The sequence below is a fragment of the Opisthorchis viverrini genome, assembly GCF_000715545.1.
Source record: "Opisthorchis viverrini unplaced genomic scaffold opera_v5_212, whole genome shotgun sequence".
Classification (NCBI taxonomy): Eukaryota; Metazoa; Platyhelminthes; class Trematoda; order Opisthorchiida; family Opisthorchiidae; genus Opisthorchis; species Opisthorchis viverrini.
This window is the reverse complement of record NW_008751870.1, coordinates 384598-408271: the sequence shown is the minus strand read 5'-3', so window position 1 is coordinate 408271 and position 23674 is coordinate 384598. Positions and strand designations below refer to the sequence as shown.

General features: G+C 46.9%; 2 protein-coding genes across 2 annotated transcripts in view; both read right to left on the bottom strand.

The window, feature by feature from the left end:
- The window catches only part of T265_08355 (hypothetical protein), a gene marked incomplete at both ends in the record, with an annotated part of 85433 nt that extends 67587 nt beyond the window's left edge, over positions 1-17846 (bottom strand). Inside the window, 2 exons of the mRNA XM_009174131.1 lie at positions 8940-9115; positions 17542-17846. Coding sequence (XP_009172395.1) covers positions 8940-9115; positions 17542-17846 — 481 coding nt within the window. The remainder of the gene's footprint in view (positions 1-8939; positions 9116-17541) is intronic.
- A 1429-nt stretch (positions 17847-19275) lies between these two features.
- Positions 19276-23111, bottom strand: T265_08354 (hypothetical protein; the record flags this gene model as incomplete). The annotated part of the gene is made up of 4 exons (XM_009174130.1): positions 19276-19479; positions 20688-20817; positions 22646-22899; positions 22935-23111. 4 exons carry the CDS (start codon positions 23109-23111, stop codon positions 19276-19278), a joined length of 765 nt encoding a protein of 254 aa, XP_009172394.1.
- Positions 23112-23674: the final 563 nt, after the last annotated feature.

The following is a 23674-nucleotide window of genomic DNA, read 5'->3' as shown; positions in this document are numbered from 1 at the left end:
TCGGGTACAGTGGCATTTTTAAACTGCATGACATATAAGGTCGCGGGGGGGGACTAAAGACCACAGTATACAGGAAGCCAACTGACATTGGGGCAGCTTTGAACTACTCGTCTGCTGCTCCGAAATCGGTATTTGCTAGTATTCCCTCATCAATGTTTAGGCGTGTAATGGCCCTGTGCACAGGAGAAGTTAATCGGACAGCGGCCCAAATTGAAACAAAGGACAAACTTCGGGGTAGTGGATATCCAACTAGTTTGGTGAGGCGTCAATTACGAAGGATGCTGATATCGGTGGCGAAACCCAAACGATAATTTCTTGGGACCGCTGTTATTCCATATAAAGCAGACACATCGGAGGTCATCCGAAGGGTTCTAAACAGGGCCAACATGAGAGTAGCTTTCCAGATGGGAAACACTCTGCGCTCTGCACTGGTGCAATTGAAGGATCGCCTCCCGGTAAACAGAACCAGGGACTGTGTCTACAAAATCAACTGTAACGACTGCATTAAGGTCTATATAGGACAGACGAATAGGGAACTTCACACCAGAATCGGAAAGCATAAGAGAAAAATAAACAGGTCACCGAGAAACGCAGATGAATATCCAGCGTTACTAAAAAGACTCGGCAATTGCAGAATATGCACTGGACACGGGACACAAAGTAGACTTAGAAAATGTCGAGGTTTTGAAGCGAGGACTACGGTCCACCTCAGAGGCTGACGGCCGGAACGGTAGAAATCACCAAGCCTCACAGTGTTAACAGGATAGAAGGCGTGGAACTGGCAAGCGTGTGGAGAACGGTCTTGGGTCAACCGAGCTAACACGTGTTGGTGTGCGATTATCACAGGGAAGAGTAGTCATCATATGACAGTGACTTCAACCCTCACTAAATTGTAGCAGCACTCACAACCCCACAAAGGCCAAGGAAAATCTACCGGTGGTACCCGAGGTGAATAATCGATTGAAGCAACCAGAAGTGGAAGAGTAAGGAAGCAAACCCGATCAGAATTAATTTGAAACGCCCCCAGTCCACCAGCGCAAGATTTTGACAACCATACTAACCGACAAGAGCGGTTAATTGACGCTCAACACTGACCTAGTTTGGTTCTCCGCCTGTCTTATAACCTGGCCAATTTGGTGACCTGTTCACATGGCCTTATGAAGCTTTTGTGTCAAAAGTGAATGGTTGACCAAAAAAAACTACCGACTGTGTAGCAAACCCTTCTGAAACGATGACTTCTCAATCGGTTCAAAACTTTTCCCAATTGATTGAAGACTAAAAAAGTTTCTTCCATGTCAATCAGCTATCCTGCAGCACCTTCTGTCTGAAAATAACCCCAGAATGCCCGGAACCTGCTGAGAGCCTAAAACCCCATCAAAATCTCAATAGGGAAGCCGACAGGCCAGTCAATTACTCCATCAATCTAGTAAAAGCCGATGAGTATTCAGGGACTTCATAGAAGTGCGGTCGGTGTTGATCGGTGATCACTAAACGCCAATCACACAGCCTAGACAGATGTCAAAAAGTGTCCTTTAAATAGTATGGGGCAGTAGTAACTTTCGCACTCCCTTGTTCACAATAAAGCTGTTGTGTTACCTGTCGGCGAGTCTTTTTCCGGCACTAGGAACTGGAGCGGGGACAGGAGACAGCTATAACACGTTCCATTTCGTTTTGTAGAAAGTTCCGATTTCCACTGAAAGCCGTAACACTCTTTCGGTGTATAGATGACATGTTACCCGAGGGAAGCACGATGCCTCAGATTCTGCTGGGTTACCTGAGTTAAGACAGGAACATTCGAAATCCCGAAGGTGGACTCGAACCAGTGACTTTCCGATTACTAACTATCTCGAGCTCACTGAACACGATAAACAACGGCACTGGGAACTGATTTGCAGGGGCTGCAATCGGAAAAGATATTTGGACGTACGGTTGAACAAGGACAACTCGGACTTGGAGATTGACACGAAATCCATAGTCTGCAAATTCTTCATCCATTTTTTTCTTGAAAAATTGCGATACAGAATGAGACCTGCTTCTTGATGGAACCAAATATACGTAAACCCGAATGAGTCATCCTTTGACTAAGGACCCGTCTTGTGATTGGCCCATTTCAGAGGTTGCATTCAACTATTTTTGATCAACTCAGTATGATGGTGAACTGATGGTTATTCTGTTTGTGCATAAGATCTAAGTTTCCCAGGAGGCCATGAAAAGAACAGGACCTTAAGAGACTCAGAATAGTTAAAAAAAGACTCGTACAAATTTCTTGGTTGTTCTCTTTGTTGAGATGCACGGATTTTCCTGCCACCTCCTAAATGATAACGCCTCAGTAAGGTGTACGCAACGTACATTGACAGGATGGTGAGAGAGAGAGAGATGGTGCCTTGTAAGGTTGGACGAAAGTCTACCTTCAAAAACTGTGTAGAGAAGCGATGTTAGAGGCCGTGAAGCATAAGGCTGGTTGTTACTGTTTTACATGAGGGAAAGAATTAGCTTGAGAGGACCGACCAAAGGTGGTTACGGTATTCATTCATTCTGCAACTGACATCAGAAACGAAATTCCCTCGAACTGCTAGGCGATTGCAGACAGTCCGAATTTACAACTTCTCACGGCTGAGGGTCTTCAGTTAGCTGACCAGCACTGTGTGAGCAGCCTGGTGGCTAGCTGGTTGCAGCACCTCTGGAACAAAATTAAGCTTAATTAGTTTTGATTCAGTTCTAAATCCAAGATTTGTGAACGTGCGTGTAAGGGGACAATTGATAATGGAGAATTATTACCAATACGGTCAATGAAACCTTATCAAGTCACAGTGATGTTATGCATGCCCGACTAGCGTCACTCAACGAAAGCCTTGCTTTCTGTCCCAGATTGTTGTTGGCAAAGGGTTCATGGGTGAAAAGTCATGACAGAGCAACGCGAAATGAAGGCAGTCACAACCACGCCTAGCGCTGTGGGATTTTAGGATATCCTTGGTTGGAAACCCCACGGAACACTGTACACGGCCGATCCCACTAAACAGCGTTTTGCTACTTTCCAGCCGAACTATCTGGCAGCAGAATCCGTTGAATGAGGTTCACAGAGGATGCTGGGTCAACTCCACTGATTACATCCGGCTCCAATATGATGTTCAGATGTGCTTTTTTAGTTGTTGAGGATACCAACACTATGTTATAAGAAAACAGGGTCTCCTGGCACAAGATTCATACTCTTCCTCTTTCATTCCACTTGATGCTAGGGCGTCCGTTCCCCCTGGTTGCAAGGTAATTAAGCGCCGGTATGTAGAACCGGTCTATCAGGCTTGATAGCAATGATGAGGGTCATTCCAGAAGAATGATAGCCTGAATGATGCTATTCTAACAGAATCTTGGATAGAAACCAAGTTTCCTACTTTAAGCGGTCAACTGAAGGCTAGTACAGAGTTGCACACACAGGAAGGCGCAAACACCTGACTTTTAAGCTGTGAAGCAAAGGAAAGCTCGTGTGAAAAGGGACACACACAGTTCTAATAAAACTTAACTCAGTTTCGTTCTGTCCCATTAGCGACCGTAAAGGAGCGAACTCAACCAATGACGTTTCTCTCGGAAAAGCTTCCTTTTACTTTTGCTGTTTGATAGCGCATTTACAGCTATGTATGATCTCGCGGGAAACTCCAGAAAGCCCGCAAACAGAAGTTTTCTCTAATGATTCCTCAAACCACAAAGGTAACAAACAAGGTGTATTCGTCGCCGGATAAAATGATCAATCACAAAATCACTTGGACGACCATTGTGGCCAGAAAACCCTCCTAGACATCGTTCGGACTTCAGACAGTTGAATCGTCGGTCCCCTAGTTTGAGTGCTATTTCACCGCGTGAGATATAACCATTAATCAGTTCTGGCGGATTTAGGAAACTTTAGGACTTAGTTGATGAAATGACGATGATCATTCAGCTGTAACACCCTTTTGGTGCTTAGCTGCCATATCACCCGAAGGAAGCACGAGGGCTGGGTTACTGCCAGGTTGCCCAAACCTAGACGGGGAAGTCCAGAGGCAGAAGTCGGACTCGAACCACGGATCTTTCGGTCAGTAAATTTACGCTCTAACCACTGAGCCTTCTCGCCCCTTAGAACTCAGTTAGTTGGTGTGGATACACTGTTTTGGGACCGAAAATCATTCGTAGAGACTAACTCTCTCTCTTTTGAGGCAAAACGAATGGACCACTTTTCTAGAGCTCACCATTTACAGGAGTCCCTTTGCATTTCAATCTTTGCCTAGGATTGTTTGGGTTTCGTTGCAGAATCGTCAGACAAAGAATTGAATCACAAAGTGTAGTTGTGATGCGAACATTAGAAACTCGAACAGACATTACACAACAGTACGCAGTGTACGGGCGGGTTACTGTTTACCACAATCGAAGTCCTGAGAGCAATCATTGACCACTTAAGAGGAATATATTCATACACAAATTGGACGTAAGTAGTGCAGTTAATATGAATATACCCCTTCGTATCTGTATTTGTCCGAAGTCCTCTGGATTAGCATTCATTTGAGTTCGTCTAGTTCGGTACCAGAGTGGGTTTGGATTGTTACAAGTATGTGAAAGTGAATATCAGTCATTTTGAAAGTGATAAGAAGATCGTGACGTTTGAATCATACCACGAAGTATTGTAGGAATTCATGATAGCATCCACTGATTAGAGTGGGCATGTAAAGTTCAATTCCTCACTGAAATCGCGACCGACTATCGTGCTCACCAGTGGAACAGCATGAGGACCCCAACTTAGCCAAATATGTATTGTAACATTTTCTTCTATCGTAGTATATACGATCCAACTGCACGATTACTATTCTGTTTGGTTGTCGTGTTTTAGGTCGAACAACTGTACAGCTGGGGTCGAACCGAGACCTTTAGTGTAACATTGATTGGTAGCGTCATACGCGACTCGGCGAAATCATTGTATCCTGCGTGAGGTGTGTGTAGGGGCTTCACATTGTTTGATTATTTTTTTCACCACTCCGCTCAGTTTGATTAGTACACGTGCACCTGCAATTCTCCATCCATTTTGCTTATGCTGTTGCCACCATCAACATGTGCCACGCATGAGGTCAAATTGTTTTCGTTTATGCAACCGTCAAACCGGAATGACCGCTCGTGTTTTCACATTGCATACAATAGATACGCGTGCCATTCGACGCAGCACACACACACAAAGCAGGCGACAACCAAACGCTACAGGTCAGCGGACAATCACGGAACATCTGTAGCAGCTATACTGCAGAAAAAGAATACCTTCCGCATCCGTACATTCATTCAGGAACTCATACCCGTTATTCTCAAATGATAAATCTCCTGACTGAGTCCATCTCCGAATTGTACTTTTATTGTAGAAGGTGCATCCAGTAACTGTAAACGGTTGTCTTGCATAGTGCATGCTACCTTCCGCTTCTTAATTTGACCACTCATAACCAGAGCATTAATAGGTTCCGATGGCACAGTTGGATATCACGGACAAACTGAATATGGGGAGAAGCCAGTTTACCGTGCACGAATACTGAAGGCACGTAGCTGCGTGGACCACAGTCGAATGCAACGACCTCGTGAAACAGAATCTCAGACCACAGGTATGTTAGCCCGTGGCTATGGTCAAATGCAGTAATAATGACCTAAAACGTAAAACAATGGTTGTCTTTGCAAAGACGTTTGAAACTCTGGTTTTGGGTTGTTTGCGCTGTGGAGACGACTCTCCGAACTTGTAAATTACCGACATATTCGACCAAGAATTCTGCTTTGGCCTGTCCCCTACATAATCACATTCCCGTCATGCGTTCCATCTTCAATTTATGGTGTGTAGTTCTGTCCACTTTGTTTTCTATTGGTTATTCTGCGTTCGTCAACATAAAAATTCGCTAGTATTGGTGGTGGGGGCCAGAACATGGCCACGTTATCACGCTTACTTCTCGTTGATCGTCCTCATGTAACAGGATGCGATGAACGCGTATACACCGATGATATCTGGTTGCCTCAAAAATGGGTTGTTTTTGAAATTGAGACCAAAAGTTGTCAGACACGTTTTCAACTAATTCATTCAGCGTTCCGAGCGGAACGATCGCCACGTGAATTGGCGTATTCAAAGATCCGGCAAGGTAAATGCGGGTTGTTCAAACAGCACCAGCACAAAGTTTGGTAAAGTTAGACTGATCGATCGACGGTCCTGGAATCTACACGAACTGGTGTTTAGCACATATTTGTCCTTTGTTTCCGAAAGCACTTTATGGCATGTTGCTTGCTGACTTTGTTACTTCAGAAGTCCTGTCCTAGGGTGGTATATTTCAAATGCCGAATAAGCAACACAGACAAAATTCTATTTGTTTCAAATACAGTATTTTTGGTCGATGCAATTCGCGAGGTAAATAAGCGTGCAGCACGCAATAGGGATCATTAAGACGAAATCCCAGTTGAAAAATTCGCAAATTTTTCCATACCGTTAACAATTGAGATTTGATTGAGAGCACTTACTTGCGCGATTATGAGTACAGTGCCCCTCACGACCGTCCACAACAAGCCTAAGGTGCTTGTGAAATTTCCCATCTTTTGGAAAGTGACCCCCACCACCTAGAACCCACGTATGCTCTGAAAAAGTGAGTTCGACTCTTCCTACTGCCATCTGTAATCTCCAAGACAACCCGGTCGGAAATGTTCTGTACACCAAAACTGACACAAATGAGGGCACAAAGGCTCGTCTCAAATCAACATGAAGACCAAACAATTGAACGAAGGGAACATAGTCGTCTGCCGTGGCAACTTGTCCAATCATGTGGAATCATTACCTAAGTATAGACTGACTAGTTGACGGAGACGTTGCAAGAAATGGCGGCTAATCGATGTCAGTGGCGTTCGTGCTGTCAGTTTCTTTCAAGATTGATTGAGCGGTTGGAGGCGTAGGCACCTCAGAATGCTTGACATAGGCCAGCACTAGGTCCCCTCCCTCACCCACTCTTTTTCCCTTCTTTTCACCCTAAGGCAGTGAAGCATCGGTGCCAACATAGATGTTGCTGTCTTTGATGATGGACAAAGCACGATGGGCGTGCATATGAACTGTGTCTGAAGATATCTTGGGGTAACAATGCAGTTCAAAGTCTCGGGTGATTTCTAACGGGATTTTGGAATAGAAACAGCCTCTAAACTGTTGAAAGCCTTGATAGAATTCGGGCTCAAAACTCAGTTCCGGAAGTATAGCGTCACTACTCGTCATGGGTTGCACTGGATAACATCAAGCAAGACTTGTTCCTACCAAACGATACATTTCCAGCTACTTGGAGTGGGAATGAGCTGATAACCATGCACCCCGCACCGATCTTTAGAGTGCAGTGAAGGCAGGACATAAGTAATCTTCTCTTTCTGCTATTGGATAACCAGTCCAAAGCAGTTTTCCCAGAAAGATTAAGCTGCAAAATCCTAAAGCAACAACAACGATTGTTGGGGCCTCAACAGATCGCGACGTGTCGTGCACCGCATCTCATGTTCAAGCATCATTTCCACCAGTCCGTATTTCACTTGCGACATGTCTCTGCAGATGATGTCGTGCACACATCCTAGGCCACCACGAGGATTCTGGACCTCACGGTGGTGTGGCGGTTTGCGTGTCACCGCGACCCACTGAGCGATACCTGGGTTGTCCGTGCGAAACTCGCATTCCTTCATACCAGGTTGGTCAACGATTAGGGCTCTGACCAACGCAGACTCCTGGTTGTCCAGGCTGGAGATTGGAACATATGTGGCAAACTGTTCTTTAGAAATAGAGAGGCAGCTGCATTTCCCATAAAACATCACCGCCTACGGTCAGGTTTTTGTCCGAGGATACTGCTCGTTCGCCTATCTAGGTCTGGGTGCCCTGGCAGTATCCCACCCACGTACAACCGTGACACCTGCGAAGCATCAGTGTTGAACCCTGGTAGTATGTTATCAGTGATGGAGTTTGAAGAGGCATGGGACCGCAGGTAAGCCAAAATAACGTGTGCTCTAACTTACACCGCGTACACACTATGGTAGCTAATCTGCGGACGAACGTCAAAGGCGGTTGCGCAAATCTCGAGATCCAGAGGCCATTGCGGCAGGATGTGTAAAGGTTGGTGTTTCGCTGATGATGGTGGTGGAATATAACCTGATAAATCCAAAAGGTTACTTGTCCTTAAAGTGATGCACAGGGAGTTCGTTTCCCCGTGGGTCATGGTGGTCTCTCTGGTGGAGGATTACCCTATTCGGTGCAGATTCATATTGCGCATGATCGTCGACCTCATACGTCCAATTGGACGGCACGGGACACACTGAGGGATTGTGAGATAGGCATATTCGTCCAAGAAAAGACAAAACAGTTGTTCAAAAAATTCGCGGTTAGTCTAGGTGTGTGATGGTGCGGAAACCACGAACACATGAAGGTTGCGGGTTCGAAACTCTCTGGATTTTCATTAGATGTGTATTGCTGATGATTCTCAATAAGTAGGAAACAACTGTTAAGTGATTTCGGGATTTTCAGTATGGCGTGGCTTGAATTAAAGGACGAAAACTTGAATCAAATTTCCCAAATCTCTTCACGCTGTCAACAAAAAACAAGATAGATTAGACAAGTTCTCAATAAATAAGCTTGGCTGAAAAGGCCTTTACGTTGTATTGTTACAAACGGAAATAGAGAGAAGATAGTTTATTCCATCAATATTTACAGACTGCTGTTTATAAGCAAGTTTGCTATAGACCAGAAATGGAACAGGTTTCCTTCCGAGATGAAAAATGACGATAAATCAGAGCATATCACAGAACGACAAGGCGAGGTCAAAAAGCTTGGACACGACCAGTGTGAAAAACCAGATGAGTACTTCTCGGGACAGGAGAAGAAATGACAGTGATAATGGGACAAAATAGGAATGGATTCGAAGAGTACAACGTTCACAGATCGCAGTTACTGTTCCACGTTTCAGGAGTGGAGCAGGAAGGTTTATTTGGGGGTGCGCGCCACTGGGAATTTAGAGAGACGCTGGACGAACTGGCTACCATGACGGCAGGAGTTCCAACGGCCTGACTAGAGCGACGTACCTCAGGCTGAAGATTGTAGTTGGTTTCTGATAGGATTTCTGACAACCTAGAAAGGAGATAAAGGGAAATATTGGAGTGAACTGACCTTACGAGGTTCGGGAGTGCTGACAAACAGAAGGTGAAGGTTAGAGAAACCATTGATTAAGGGCAGTTGCGAATCGTGGACTGCTATCGTCCTTCGGGATGCATATGACTCAAGGACTGGAATACCAGGTGGAGAATTCTAGGATCATGGACACACTGCAACACTACTCAGCAAATATGCCCGGTTAATACAGACACTATAGACGATCTGATCAGACTGGAAAAAAACCTGTAGAATTTTCACCTGTACTATTTCAGGAGTGCACTCGATTGCTTCAAGATTTGACATAGCACAGCTAAAGTGTGGACCAAAAACGCTTCGAATTTGCATTTGTCAGGTTGTGAAACCACGAGATGACTATGGTGCTGCTAGTTGAATAAAGGAATAATGACAATGTTCGAAACCCGAGTTTTATTGAAGAGGAGAAACGGCTAGAATCAGGGAAGCGTCCTGCATTGATCGTTTCAGAAGGGTAGCGAAAATGTCCACATTCAACCCTACCATGAGACCCTCCTGGGTTCGATGAAGGGATCTGGAAACCGAGTGCACTTCAGTCACGGGGCTTGAAAATTTTTGCCAAACTTATTTTCACTGAGTGCCTTGCATTATTTCTATGAGTTACCCGCAAATGAACATACCTATCGGCTAGGTCAAGATTTGCCCACCTCTGTTTCCGTCACTCCGAATGAGGCACGAAGAATAGCACTCTCTTCGGCAAACGATGTTCCGACATGCACATTGCATGGCCTAACCAACGCAGCTTCCGGAGCTGGACCTAGTCTTCAATGGACAACTCTAATGCACAACTGAAAACTCGTTTTCTAGTCGTCTCGGATTCACCGGCACCAACCCACACGAGCTATGGTTCCAAGACAACGGTTGTCGAATACCAAGAATTTTCAGTTCCGTTCACAGCCGTACAAAAATAACCCGTACTGTAGCCTGACAAATGCCTCCTTTGAGATTCAGGGACACACCCCTTTGAAGCCACAGGTGTCTCAAAATAGTTAATCTAAGAATTGCAGATTCGTGCATTGATCTCGTCTGTCACACCATAATCGGAGCTAATACAACCTCCAAGATATGTAAAATGTTCCACCACTTCGAGTGCCCCTCGCTGGAATGTGAGTGGTGCGTTCAGTGACTGCATGTTCAGTGAAATGACCTTACACTTTGCAGGTGGAAAGTGCATACCAAAGGATGGAATGACTTTGGCCAGTACATTCAAGAAACACCTGCGCTTTCTACCCTTCGAAAAGGAAAGCTGTGTCATCTGCATATTCCAAGGTTTTTGTCAGCTGCTAGATGAACACCAGGGTTTTAAAGAGCTTCCAGCTTCCGTCTCACTATTTCATCGGTCACGAAACTAAATAGGAATGGAGAGAGTGGGAACTCCTGATCGACTCCAATCTATATACGGAAGCTTTTGGAGAACTCTCCAAAAGTCTGAGAATGCAAAGAACTTATGTTCACAAACGCCCGGGACATTTCTTGATAGGCAAGTGTATCAAGGAGAACAGACCGGTCAACCAAGCCGAATGCACCTTGAAAATCCAAGAATACTAAAATTGTGGGTAGTATGTACGTAAGAAGTTGCTCTAGCACCTGACGGTGTGAAAATTCGGTCAATACAATCCCTAGCAGGCCGAAATCCCGCTTACTGCTCTGGAGTCAGTGTTTTACGAGCAACCACAAGGTGACGATGCACAAGTGACGCGGACAGCTTTGTTACGACCGTGGTCAAACTGATCCCCCTGTGGTCACCACACTCACTACGAGCTCTTTTTTAAAATGGACACTATCACCGACTCTCTCCAGTTATCTGGGACAGTCTTCTTTTCCTAAGTGCAGGAAAACAGATCAGACAAGCGCTGCCTGAGGACCTTACCCCTATCTTTGAACCATGCGGGTGGGAGGTTATCTAGACTAGTAGCTCGTTGGCGCTTTAGAGAACACATGCAGTCAAAATCATCATAATCAAAGACAGCAACATCAGTGTTGACACTGATGCTTCACTGTCGTACAACCATAAGGTTAGTCTAATCATAGTTAAAGATATAAAGTGAAAAGAAGGGGAAAATAGTGGGTGAGGGAGGGGACTTAGTGCTGGACTGTGTCAAGTGTTCTGAGGTGCTCACACCTCCAAGCGTTTAATGAATCCGGAAAAAAACTGACAGCACGAACGCCACTGACACCGATTAACCGCCATTCGTTGTAACGCCTCCAGCCAAGCACAGATGGGGTCACGGGGACCCAATCCCAACAACACTAACCCTCAAACTCTTCATGATCTCTTTCATGCCCTTCTACAAAGTCATGCGTTGTGTGTTTGCACCATTCTGAAGGGGGCACGGAGAACAATACTCGTCTCGTTAGACGGTGTTTCGACATGCGTAGCATATGACCGAGCCACCGTAGTCGGTGGTGCTGAATTTTTTCCCCAATTGAAGTACCTGCCTCACAACCAAATGCCTCTTTTCTAGTCATCTCGTTACTAACACGCTAACACAATCCAAAACAAGCCACGCTTCTGGGACATCAGTGGTCGAAAACCTGAAGACGCGTCACATCCTCTGTCCACAGAGGCAATATCTCACACCAATTCATGCGACCCTCAAGATTTTTTTGACGCCACAAGTGGCGCAAATTAGCAAACGTGATCCGAGCTTTTGATATTATCGCACTAACTTTGTGAGATACATTTCTGTCAGAGCTAATACAGCTACCGAAGTATGTAAAACTTTCCACAATCGCCAGTGATTCTCCTTGAAATTGTAAGGGATATGTTCGGAGACTGCACGTTCAGGAACATGACTTGCCACTTTGAAGGTGCATGGCGCATGCCAAAAGATGATATGATTGTGATCAGTCTATTCAGCAGGGCTTGTGCTTCGCTTTGGGCAATGCCATCTGCATACTCCAGATTGACAAGGCTCTCACCAGCAACAACTTGAACATCGGGGCTTTGAAGACCTTCGAGCGTTTGTCTCACTATTTCATTGATGAAGTTGAACAAGAATATGGAGGGTGAACATCCTTGTCGGACACCACATTTAGTAAGGAGGCTTTTGGAGAGCCCACCGTACACTCACCCGCCCAGAAGTATTCAAATACAGAGATGTGGTTATGTTAACAAACTTCTGGGGCATACCCTGCTGAGCAAGTGTAGTTAACAGCACTGACCGACTGACAAAATCGAAAGTAACCTTGAAGTCAAGGAGTAGCAAGATTGTGGGTCTTCCGTACAAATGGCGTTGCTCTAACACCTGACGAAGTGTGAAGACGTGGCCAACACAGCCTCTATCCGGTAGAAATCCCACTTGATTCGCACGAGTCCAGGCTTCGCGTGCCACCGTAAGACGACGAAGAATCAGTGACGCCAGAAGGCTTGTCACAATAGGAGTCAAACTAACACCTCTATAGTTTCCACATTCACTGCGAATATACCCCTTTTTGAAAATGGACACTATTATCTATTCACCCCAGTTGTCTGGGACGGTCTCTTTCTCCCAGATAGACCCAAACAGGCTAGACAGACACTGGCTGAGAAGTCCACCGCCATCCTTGAAAAGAGCAAGTGGAAGGTCTTCTGGACCAGCAGCACGATGACACTTGAATGGAGAAATACACTCGGACACTTTTGAGACCAAAGGCGGGTCCCCCACGGTCCACCTTTCTGTTGAAGGCACGGATTCTGGTTTGGAGGTAGCAGGTAACCACCTGAATTGCTGTTCGAAGTACTGTGCCCAGCAGTTCAAAAGTTGTCTTGCTGCATACCAGGGAGCCATTTTGGTCCCTGATTATTTCGCTGACAAGAGGTTTCCAAGGACAGTCGAACGAACTAAGTCTAACAGCTTACAGACGTTTCCAGCATTCTTTTAATTTTTTCTATTTCCTCGACCTTTCGAGTTCACCAGGCTTCTTGGTCTGCGCAGACACTCAGTTTCACCTAGTGTCGGATGATGCGCCGGGTGGAGTTGTGGTGGCGACCAGGGGAATCTGTCACCAGGTCTCCGGCGACGAAGCAGTCCTATCAGAGATTCGATGTTTAGATGAGGTTGGGTGGGCTGTACCGCCATGAATATCTTTTCCCAGTGGCCGCTTATATCCGACATCATACCGTCCGACAGGCGTTCGAGGAGATGGTTCTGATAATTCCGTGGACTTTTGGGTTCACTAGCCTGTCAATGACTAAGCGAGGTGTGCAGGTTTTGCGTACACCCGAAAAGCGCAATGAAAAGCAGCAGAGTACAGGTGCATGGTCGGAGTCCACGCTGGTGTTCCATAAAGAGCGCCACGCAGTGATCGACCCTCACCATCGATGACTGACGGCGATTCAGTCTACTTGGATTTGGGGCTGGTTTGTTGGTGGGCCCCACGTTGTCAAGCGATTTCCGCTGTTCCGAAAATTTGTACTGCAAAGGAACAGTGTGTGATCGGCACACATCTGAAGTAAGCGATCCCCGTTGTCCGTGCGTCTCATGCCCAGTCCAAGACGATCCGGCCTCAGAAACGCCTAGTCTACCTACCTGGGTGTTTACGTCACCAGCAACCACAACGATATCTGGGCTTTTAGCCCTCTGTAGAAGGGCACCCACAGCGTCATGGGAACTGTCCTTGGCAGATTCAGAGCCACAGTCAGTTGGGGCGAAGGTAGACACCTCACTTCCTCTAGATTCCCTCACATGTGTTGCCAAACGAACCGCACAGGGGCGACTATCAACGAATATCCAATCAAGCACAGATGCTTCCGCGGCGACTATCAACGGATATCCAATCAAGCACAGATGCTTCCGTTCATTCGCTTAATACAATACCCACCCCCAGCGGCCTGTGCATCATCAGAGGTGCGGAAGCCAGAGCCGGGAAAAGTGTGAGGGGGCAGTCAGTTCGATCATAGTACTTGCGTCCTGCATCTTTGTTTCTGACAGACAACATACATTAATGCAGAGGGAATCCAGCGTACGAGCAAGAACCACCTGAGCAACCTGCTTGCTCCAGAGTGCGGACATTGAAGGTAGCTAAGTAGACAGGCTTTCGGGGACGTAAAGAGGCTGAAGCTAGGTGTGATGCATGGCAAGCGAAACAGTCAGTCATAGTACTGGGATTTTCGGAGGAAGTATTAAAATTTGGGTGGGGGAGGGTGGAAGACGGAAAACGTGAAATAGCATGTTTTCGTTTACCCGTCCTTCTGTATGCAACAAGTAAGGTGACCCGGCTGATGGCACCACGCGACGGCCGATGTAGCATGAGTATTGTTAGCTGTAAATGTCATGGTTGTACGAGGGCTGGGATACAGTCAGGGCACCCAAATCTAGACAGAACGACGATTAGGGTCCTCAACCAAAGTCTGTCTCCAAAACCTAGCCGCAAGCCAGCGGTGTTGGGCTGGAAACGCAAGTACATTACCGCTTTTTTACAGAAAACGTCACCACACATGTTCCAACCCCAAACCTGGAGGGCCATAAGACTGTGTTCGTCCGACTTCTACCCATTGACCAACCTGGTATGAGACCCTGTGATTGTCGGAAGGACACCCCCCAGTATAGTTCAGTGGGTCTCCAGGTACACAAAACCGTCACACCATGGTAAGGTCCAATCTCTTCGTGACGGAACATACGCAGTCGTAAACCTCCGAGGCAATAAGGGATTCCATGTTCATCGGCCAGAGTTCTGCGTCAGTTGAAGCCTCCCGATGAGTGGCAGCTGGTGGATACAGCTGTTATCCAATGTCCAAGGTCGGTGTTCTTTATTCAAGATGGTCGCTCCGTCCTGATCCTTGATGGCTTCCGGGGACCGGTCACGCAGACCAACTCAAGTATTCTTTGGCTTTCTGGGCCTCTCCTCTTTCCTTAGCTTTCCGTGTCCATCAAAGTTCAAGGTTGGTTCACGCTCACTTTCACCTGACGTCTGATAATCCCTCAGGTCAGTTTGTGTTCGAAACCAAGTGATTAGAGCGCGACTTTACGGACCGGAAGGTTCGTGGTTCGAACCTGACTTCTGCCTCTCGACTTCCCCTGTTTAACCTTGGGCAACCTGACAGTATCCCAGTCCTCGTGCTTCCTTCGGGTGGCATGGCAGCTAGGCATCGAAAGGGTGTTGCAGCTGAACGTATGTTCGAAACCAGGGGAATATTTCTCCGAGATTTAAGCAATACCACTGTTCGGACTGATATCCAGTGCTTGAGTGGGCCTGGCAGCGCCGCACTACAGGAAATACTCCCAGCACTGGGCAAGGAGGTTGCAATCTCGTCCCAGTATGAATTCACAGTTGGCAGACTCTAGAAGACGATTCTGGTAAGTTCGTACAACATGCGGATCTACCTATCTCAGTTGCCCAGTGAGTTGTCAGTATGTTACGCGGCCTTGGAAAATGAAGTGAGAAGCAACTGTGGACGAGCGCGTGGTCGGAATCAAAAAATGTGTATCAAAACGAGTGGCAGCCAGTTGTTGATCTGCGCCATCGGTAACTGATGGCAACGTGATCAATTTGAGTTATTAGCCGGCACGCCGTTGGAGGACACCATGTGACCCGACAACCTCGGCTAATTCGGAAGCTAGCACTGCACAAAAACAGTCTGCGGTGAGCATACAGCTGAATCAGTCGTCAACCGTTGTCCGTACGTACCAAGGCCAATCCATGTCGACCACCCGAGTCTCAGAAGCGCTAAGCCTGTCCACTTCTGCATTCAAATCTACGGCAACCACAACAATATCCGAGCTTTTAGCTCACCGCAACAGACCATTCAGGGAGAGCCATAGAGCTACAGACCGAGAGCTCTGGTGGACATCGAAAGCTCGCGAGATGGAGAAGGCTTTTAATACGGGAAACAGACGCGCCCTTTATCAACTGATACGATCGACTGGCTCTAGGAAAGCAACGGTCAGCGAAAAGATAAGTGAAAAAGATGGCTCATTAATTCACTCACAAAAACGTCGACTGGGGAGATGGGCCGAACACTTCGAAGAGCAGTTCAGCTGGCCTCCTGCAACACAGCCGGTGGAGATAATGCGCCCTCAATGGCGCTCGTGCACCCAAGCTATTGCCTTCAATGCATAGCTCCTTTTCCCACCCCCCTTCCACTTGACAGCCCACTGACAGTGTTGCATTTATGCACCAATTTACCAGCTCCTGCCTGCAACGCGCAGCTACCTCCCCCCCACCAAACCATCGGTGAACGAAACTGTGGCAGCTACAACCACTGGACGACGAGTACGCGGTCATTACAGCTGACAATGATGATGACACGGCAAACAGGCAGCGGTCAACTTCCCGCTTGTGATACTCCTTCACAGACGTTGCCAGACGAATCGCACAGAGTCGACTATCAACAGGTCTCCAGTGAAGCAAGTATAATTCCGCCCGGTGACTTAGGGGGACACTAACTTTTGCTCATCCAGCTGCAGCAGCCTCTGGATCACCAGAGACGCGTAGTTGGAAGCGAGTGGAGAGTAATGGGGCGGCTAGCCCAACCATCTTGAATTCTTGTTTCTGATACACATCACACATCAATGCAAAGCGAGTCCAGTGTGAGAGAAAAAGCAGCTTGTTGTCCTGCTAGCTTCAGAGGGCAGACACTGAAAGAAATAGTGGGGTCCCGTCTAGGTAGGCGGCAGTTGACCAGCACACTAAGTTTACTGAAATTCGTTTCCAGGTCATCCGCTATCCGATTCTCGGTCACTTCCACTCAAACCTTGACAGGCAAACTGACGCCATGTCGGCTCCATTGGTGCTGGGGGCTGGTAAAAGCTCCACTAGCCTTTCTGATTCCAGAATTATTCTCACCTCCAGTCAGTCCACCGGAGCTTATGCAGCTGCCCAGATAAATTTATCTACTACGTCGAGCGGTTCGTCTTGTAGCAGCAACAGATGTTGAGTGCCTGTAACAGAACTATCTAGGATATTCAAAGCGGCATGAATTTTTGAAGGATCTGAATCAAAGAGAGCAATACCGTCCGCATATTCATCTGAATCAAAGAGAGCAATACCGTCCGCATCTTCAATGTCTGTGAGGGAACGTCCTGGGAGCGTTTCGACCCCTGAGGTTTTAGAGGAAAGGCGAGAGAGGGTATCCTTGTCTTACACACCTGGAGGTGGTATCTCAGGTGAAAGCTTGTCGTATACTTGTACATATCAACAGGAGTTCCCATACAGTGTTCTCATAAGGGATATATTTAGGACACCTTTGATCACCAGACTGCCAAAGATCCTGACGATCAACGGAGTCAAAAGCAACATTCATATCGAAAAATAACAAGGTGAGATGCTCGAAGCAGTGTCGCTGTTCCAGAACTTGTCTCAATGTAAAGATATGACCGACGCACCCTCGGTCAGTACAAAACCCAGCTTGGTTCTTACGGAAGCACTTTTCCAGATAATCGACCAACCTATGCAGAATAATGCCACAGGGCACCTTAGATGCGACGGATACCAAATTGGCGCCAGCGGTTTCCGCATGACGTCTTGCGCCATTTTTAAAGACTGGGATTATGGTCCAGGAGCTCCGTTTGACTGGTATTCTGTTTCGGTTCAAAACCTTCTGAAATATGGTTGTCAGATCGTTCAACAGGACCTCGCCACCCTCGTTGAAGAGCACCAGGTGCAGATCATCCGTCAGGTGACTTGGCGGTGAAGGATCACTATCTCGCACAGGACTTCCGTTGTTGATGGCGGGCTGGAGTCGACGTTCCATTCAAACTCACTAGGTTCTTCCAGCAGTTGTGTTGAAGGAGACAACTGAACTGTTATTCGAATTGTTCAGCCCATCGCTCGAGATGACGATTCCCTGAGTGAAATGGCGTTCCGTCTTTTCCGCATGTCTCGCTGACACCTGCCTTCTTTTGGTCGGTGGATCGAATCAGTTTAAATAGGGCATTGGCGATCCACCAGCATTCTGTCTCCCAGCTCCTGACTATGCGGTGTTCGAGAGGTCTGTGTGCGCTATGAGTCGCTTGTTGCTCGTACAGCCTTTCTGGCAGCAATCAGATCCGCTGATCCCGACAATATCCAGTATTCAATTGATCGAGTCAGGTCCCTTGCACAGACACTTCTGAAGGCTGAAAGCACAGGTTCTTTAACCCGCTTCCATTCAGCCTCAAAGTAATCCTGCTCAACTGCATGACTATGCGTTTACAGTAGATTTTCAATCGAATCAGCTCATTATTTTGCTACTAATACTGGCCGAAGTTGGCGAGTGGAACTGCTCTGCTTTGGCGCGCGTACTGATGACAGGAAGCGAAGCGATGGCTAGACTCACATAATGGCATGACCAGAGTCAAGTGGCATACCTCAGAAGGAACGACAATCTCTAATTGAGGCTCCCCATCAGTAACTGATAGCCACATGGTCCAACTGAGTCCATGACAATCTTGTGGCTGGTGATCTCCAAGTAACTCGACGTCAGTGTTCGTACTAGCCAGGAACAGACGATGGTCAGCACGTAACCGAAGCAGCCGCTGAGCATGGACTCCAAATATACCACATGAATTTGCTTTTTTCCGGACTTAGTCGCCCACTTTCGGCATTCATATCACCTGCCAGGGCTATTATACCCGTCCTTCTTGCTGACCGAAGCAGTCGTGACAGATCTTGATAAAACCCGTCATTAGTCTTAGAACCACAGTCTGTGGTGGCGCATGTTAATTCGACAAACAAACACTGTTCACTGCATCACCCTGCACTGATCTTGATTGAACCAGACAACCGCACAGCACGAAGACGACTGTTTGCTGGGATCCAATCGAGTATAGCGCTTTCAGCCTTGGGACTGAATGCAACTCCCACACCATAGACACTACGAGCCATTGCATCAAGATCACCAGATACCCAAAGAGTGAAATGTGGAACATATGAGCTCATCCTAAGCGGCTCAAGGTGCACGACCGAAGTGAGGCCTTACATGCGCGTTTCGAAAACACAACATACATCGACAGAGAAGGAAAGAAAGGTTTCAGCAAGGGATGCCTGCCGCCCAATTTGACAGGGAGTACGGACATTCAAGGCTGCAACGTCAACCAGATCTTTTGAGGTTAGCGAGTGGTCATTTTGCTTTATTTTTCTGGGGGCTGGTTTACAGACGGAAAAATGGCTAAGAATGGCATTGGGTTGATCGCATTGCATCATCAGACGGATGGGGACGGATGTCGGGGAAGACTGGTCAGCGAAGAGTTACAAAAGCGAATGCTACTTCCCGGTTGCATTAGCCGGAGAAGGGGGTTTGGTTGAGGTAACCCACCTTGAGCCTTTGACTCGGAAGTCCAAACCGCGAGGCAACGGCTGTTGGCATTTTCTTGGATGACCGGTCCCGCAGCCATTGACTCAACGGACTGGCCAAAGACGCAGAGAGTAAGGCATCACTGTCTCACTACTGATGCGGCTATGAACATCAGGTGTCTTTTGAACCACACATGACTCTTCGGTTTTAATAGTGTGATAGATGAATTACTCACTCTTTATGGGCTGCGCCAGTTGGGACATGTACTCCGCATGCCAGAAAACCGCCTGCCTCACAGAGCTTTTGTTCCATCCCTGTGCTGAGTGGACGCGACCGAAAGGTGGATAGTCTGTGACGTGGCAACGAAGTAGGAAAACACTGACCAGTAAACTTAGTCGGGTGGTCGACTGCCACCTCCCTGGTTGAAACCTCAGGACTTAAATCACCAGTCGTTAATGACATTGGCAAAAATGGCCCAATCGCACAGTCAGTGGTGCTCGTGTATCAAAGCTATCGCCTTCAATGCATAGCTACCCAACTTCCGACCAAACTGGACATGCCCTTGCCTCCAAAGCCTGGTTATACGTTCCACATTCCCGTTTTCCGGTGATCGGAACTGTAACAGCTGAAACCAATGTGCTCATGATACACGGTTCACAGCTGATAAATTGACTGATTGGTTGGTTTTAATAGAATCACGATCGTATTGAATAATGCGCCGGCGGCCACGGTCAAATGTTTGGCGATTAGGGTGTGCGGTCCTCAGGACCAAGCTTTTCTAACCCGCCTTTCCTCGGGGGAAAGCAGCAGCGCCGCATCCATGACTATGAATATGCTGGTCTGGGGAAAACGCCTAGCTGCCTTCAGACTCCTATCGCAGAATACGACTTAACCTCAGGGACAGCATCAAAATTTGGTTTCTTTCAGTGCGGGGATTCGCTGTTCTTCGTTGGCCTTCCTGACGTGGTTGAACTTTTAGGAATTGGTTTCGAGCCAGTTTACCTCGCAGAATCAGCACGGAAGCCCAACCATGATGACAGCTTAATGTCGAACAATAGTCGCACACATCACAAGTACATACCGGCCACCTAAATTCCGAACGGCTGATCACCCTTTTCGTGTTTCGTATTCACAACCGATTCGGATATTTAGATCATTCACGGTAAAAAAAGGAATCAGTTGATGACAGACAATTCGAATTCTTCCTAAGCAGTATCTGGGTAAGACTTTTCGAAGCATGCGCAGTGACAAAAGTCGCAAAGGTCCTCATGGAAATCGGAGCATTTATGCAGTTCGGTTCGTCTTATTTTTTACACTCACATGACTTGCTATGCCAGGTTCCTGTGCAGTTCCTGATCGGTTGAATGTGTATCCAGCCTCCTGTAATGCCCCACGGTCTGCCCACCTATTTCCACTGAGAACAACGTGGTCAATACGGCAGTGTAAGCCCCTGCACATAAGAATGTTTGTTGACAAAAGCGAGTCTAGCCAGTTTGTTAATTCGCTGTCGCGCTATGCACGGTAACAACCGAGCCGGTCTCACTGCCATGGCGATCTGGACATAAAGTGTACCGAGCACTTAGTCTTCCCACAAAAGGCGACTTAACGGACTGCACCATCAAACATCACAAAGCACCAGCACAAGTTGCGACAACAATCTCGGCTGGAATAATTGCCCCCGTTCATACACCGAAGAACGTGACCTCGTTGTCTGGGTTCAGCTTGGAAGAACATCGTTACTCTGGTTACTTGAAAAGTTTTTGCGTATGGCATTGGTGCGGATACCGAGTGGCGTGTCTCAAACTCGTACCTAAATGAGTGGTTGTTCGGTATCCAGTAGATGCTAGATGTTCCACCCATATCTACTGATCTATATTCATATCTAGCGACCACGAGGGCTTTCTAGTATCTTGTTTGTTTTTGAAATCGACGGACGGCTCCCGATCGCCTAGGTGTTATTTGTACGTTACGTATTCTAAACGAACTCTCTCAGTGAATCCGAGCGATAATGTAATCTCAGCAGTCGCAGGCGCGTATCGTTCTTCCAAATGTACAACGAGGGATACATTCTTAACGGGGACTATCCTTCGAGTGGTTTTAGGAGCTAGGTGAGCGAACATAATAATAAGATAATCGTTCAGCCGTAGCACCATTTCGGTGCCTAACTGCCATATCACCCGTAGGAAACACGAGGACCGGGGTAGTGCCAGGGCTAGACAGAAGTCGAGATGCAGAGGTCGGGTTCAAATAGCGTCGTTCGTTCCGATTTTCCAGCTCATCTTCTAGAATGACATTACAATCATCGGTAGCAGCCTACCTGAAAACACGCGCTTTACCGAACCATAATGAGAAAAGATATGGATCCTAGGATAGCCTAGAACAAATACCCAAGGTGCCCACACCGCCAACAATCAGCCAATCTGGATAGAAACTAACAACGTGAACATCATATCGGCTTTTTATCCGATTGCACGGCGGACTTCCAGTAAGACTATGTGTTTTGGGTGCCCAAAGAGCCACTTAAGCCCTACAACCGTCCTACGTATCCGCATCCATAGCCCCCGGGAATTATAAGCGTTCCCTTAATATTGGCAAGTCAAGAACCGCTTTAAGCACCCAAGTGTGAATTTCCAGGGTTCACGTCTTATGTTTCTTGATTGTGCGGTTATTCATCCATTTTGCAAAAAGGGGTAAGGTGAAAAAGCGTTCTATATTGTATTTGGAATGTACGCCTATATAACCTTCCTTTTACCTTCATTATCACACCAAAACTTGGCTACTTGGCCGAAGGATTTACATTATTTAGGAGGAATGTGGAATCCCTTCCCAACATGACCTTTATTTCATTGCGATGACAAAATACGCGCATGTTTCTTACACATCAGCTGTATTTCCTAAACCGGCAGCATTCTACACTCTTAAATATCCGTTTTCATTTGTCGCCCGCCTACTGAGTGGCCGATTTTGTACTTTCTATCCCTCTCACCGAAGATCACAGTTAAGCTTCATTATTTTTGGTTTTAGACAAAGCTCCGTCAACTCGTATAGCCTTGATTCCGACTTTAACCAGTACGGTTAGTTAAGCTGACATCAATGAAACATCACCTGCCATTAGAATGCGTAAGGAAATGCGGAATTCTCTAGAACGTGGGTTTACATGTGTCACACCAATTACTTGGGCATGTACGGCATTAAAACCTTACAACTGGGTTGGTTTGACTATTTATTGTTACGACACTTAGTAACATAAGGATAATAAACGATTTTTAGATAGTTACCTGCTGTTCTCCAGAACGGATCGGGCAGATTCCTTGGCTCGTTGTACGCGTTCGAATAAACCTCTGATGTAGGCACTAGCTGATGGAAGTTCATCACACTCGTCCTTTGCGGAAGCGGATTTTTGTTTCGTGGGCGTTAGTTCGAAAGCATCCAATGGATGACCCATTGATGGCGATTCATCTGGTACCTTCAACGTCCTCAAGTTCGAAATATCTGTTACCCACAGGTGGTTGAGTAGTTTCAGATGTTGAACCTGTGTGAAAGTAATAAAACCACGACAACCCTTACGCTTGTGCCATATCGGACAGCTATGGAGACAAGAGTATCATCCGGCTCAATATAATGAAGCTTGTAGGATTCTGCAGGCCTAATGCACCCACCCACTGTTCCGTAATGCTTCCCACGTCGGCCTGCTAAGATGGAAACATCCTCACCCATCTGAAGCTTAAATCCACCGCATTTCATTCAAGGACGTTTGTGGGTTCGATCACGGATTGATACAAGTGATAGAAGCTTCCAAGTTTCCCGGGTCGGTGTTGCCTTTGTCATTCAGTGGCTGATGTTTGCCTGAAAGGCACAAGCGAAAATATGGTGTAGCACTGCTCTTTAATTCTCAGCGTGGGGCGGTAAGTGTGGCCACGGATTCACGGATTCACGGATTGATACACAGGATCGAGGCTTTTGCCCAAGTTTCCCGGGTCGGTTTTGTTCTTGTCGGTCAGTGGCTGTCGTTCACCTGAAAGGCACAAGTGAAAAAAGGGTGTAGCACTGCTCTTTATGTTCTCAGCGCGGGGCAGTATGCTTGCCAGCGGGAGGATTCGCATAAATAAATGTCTAATGGTGCTTTAAAATGGGTTCCAGGAGGAGCTAAATACCGTCGGAGGAAGGTGATTCCACGCAGATACTACCCGAAATAAGAAAAATTTAGTCTGATGAATGTGTACACTCTGAGCTTGAAAATTTTCTTACTATGTCCCCGCCGTGTGTTTGCCGGGTCAACGGTGAAAAACCTGTTGGCCAAGCTTTGT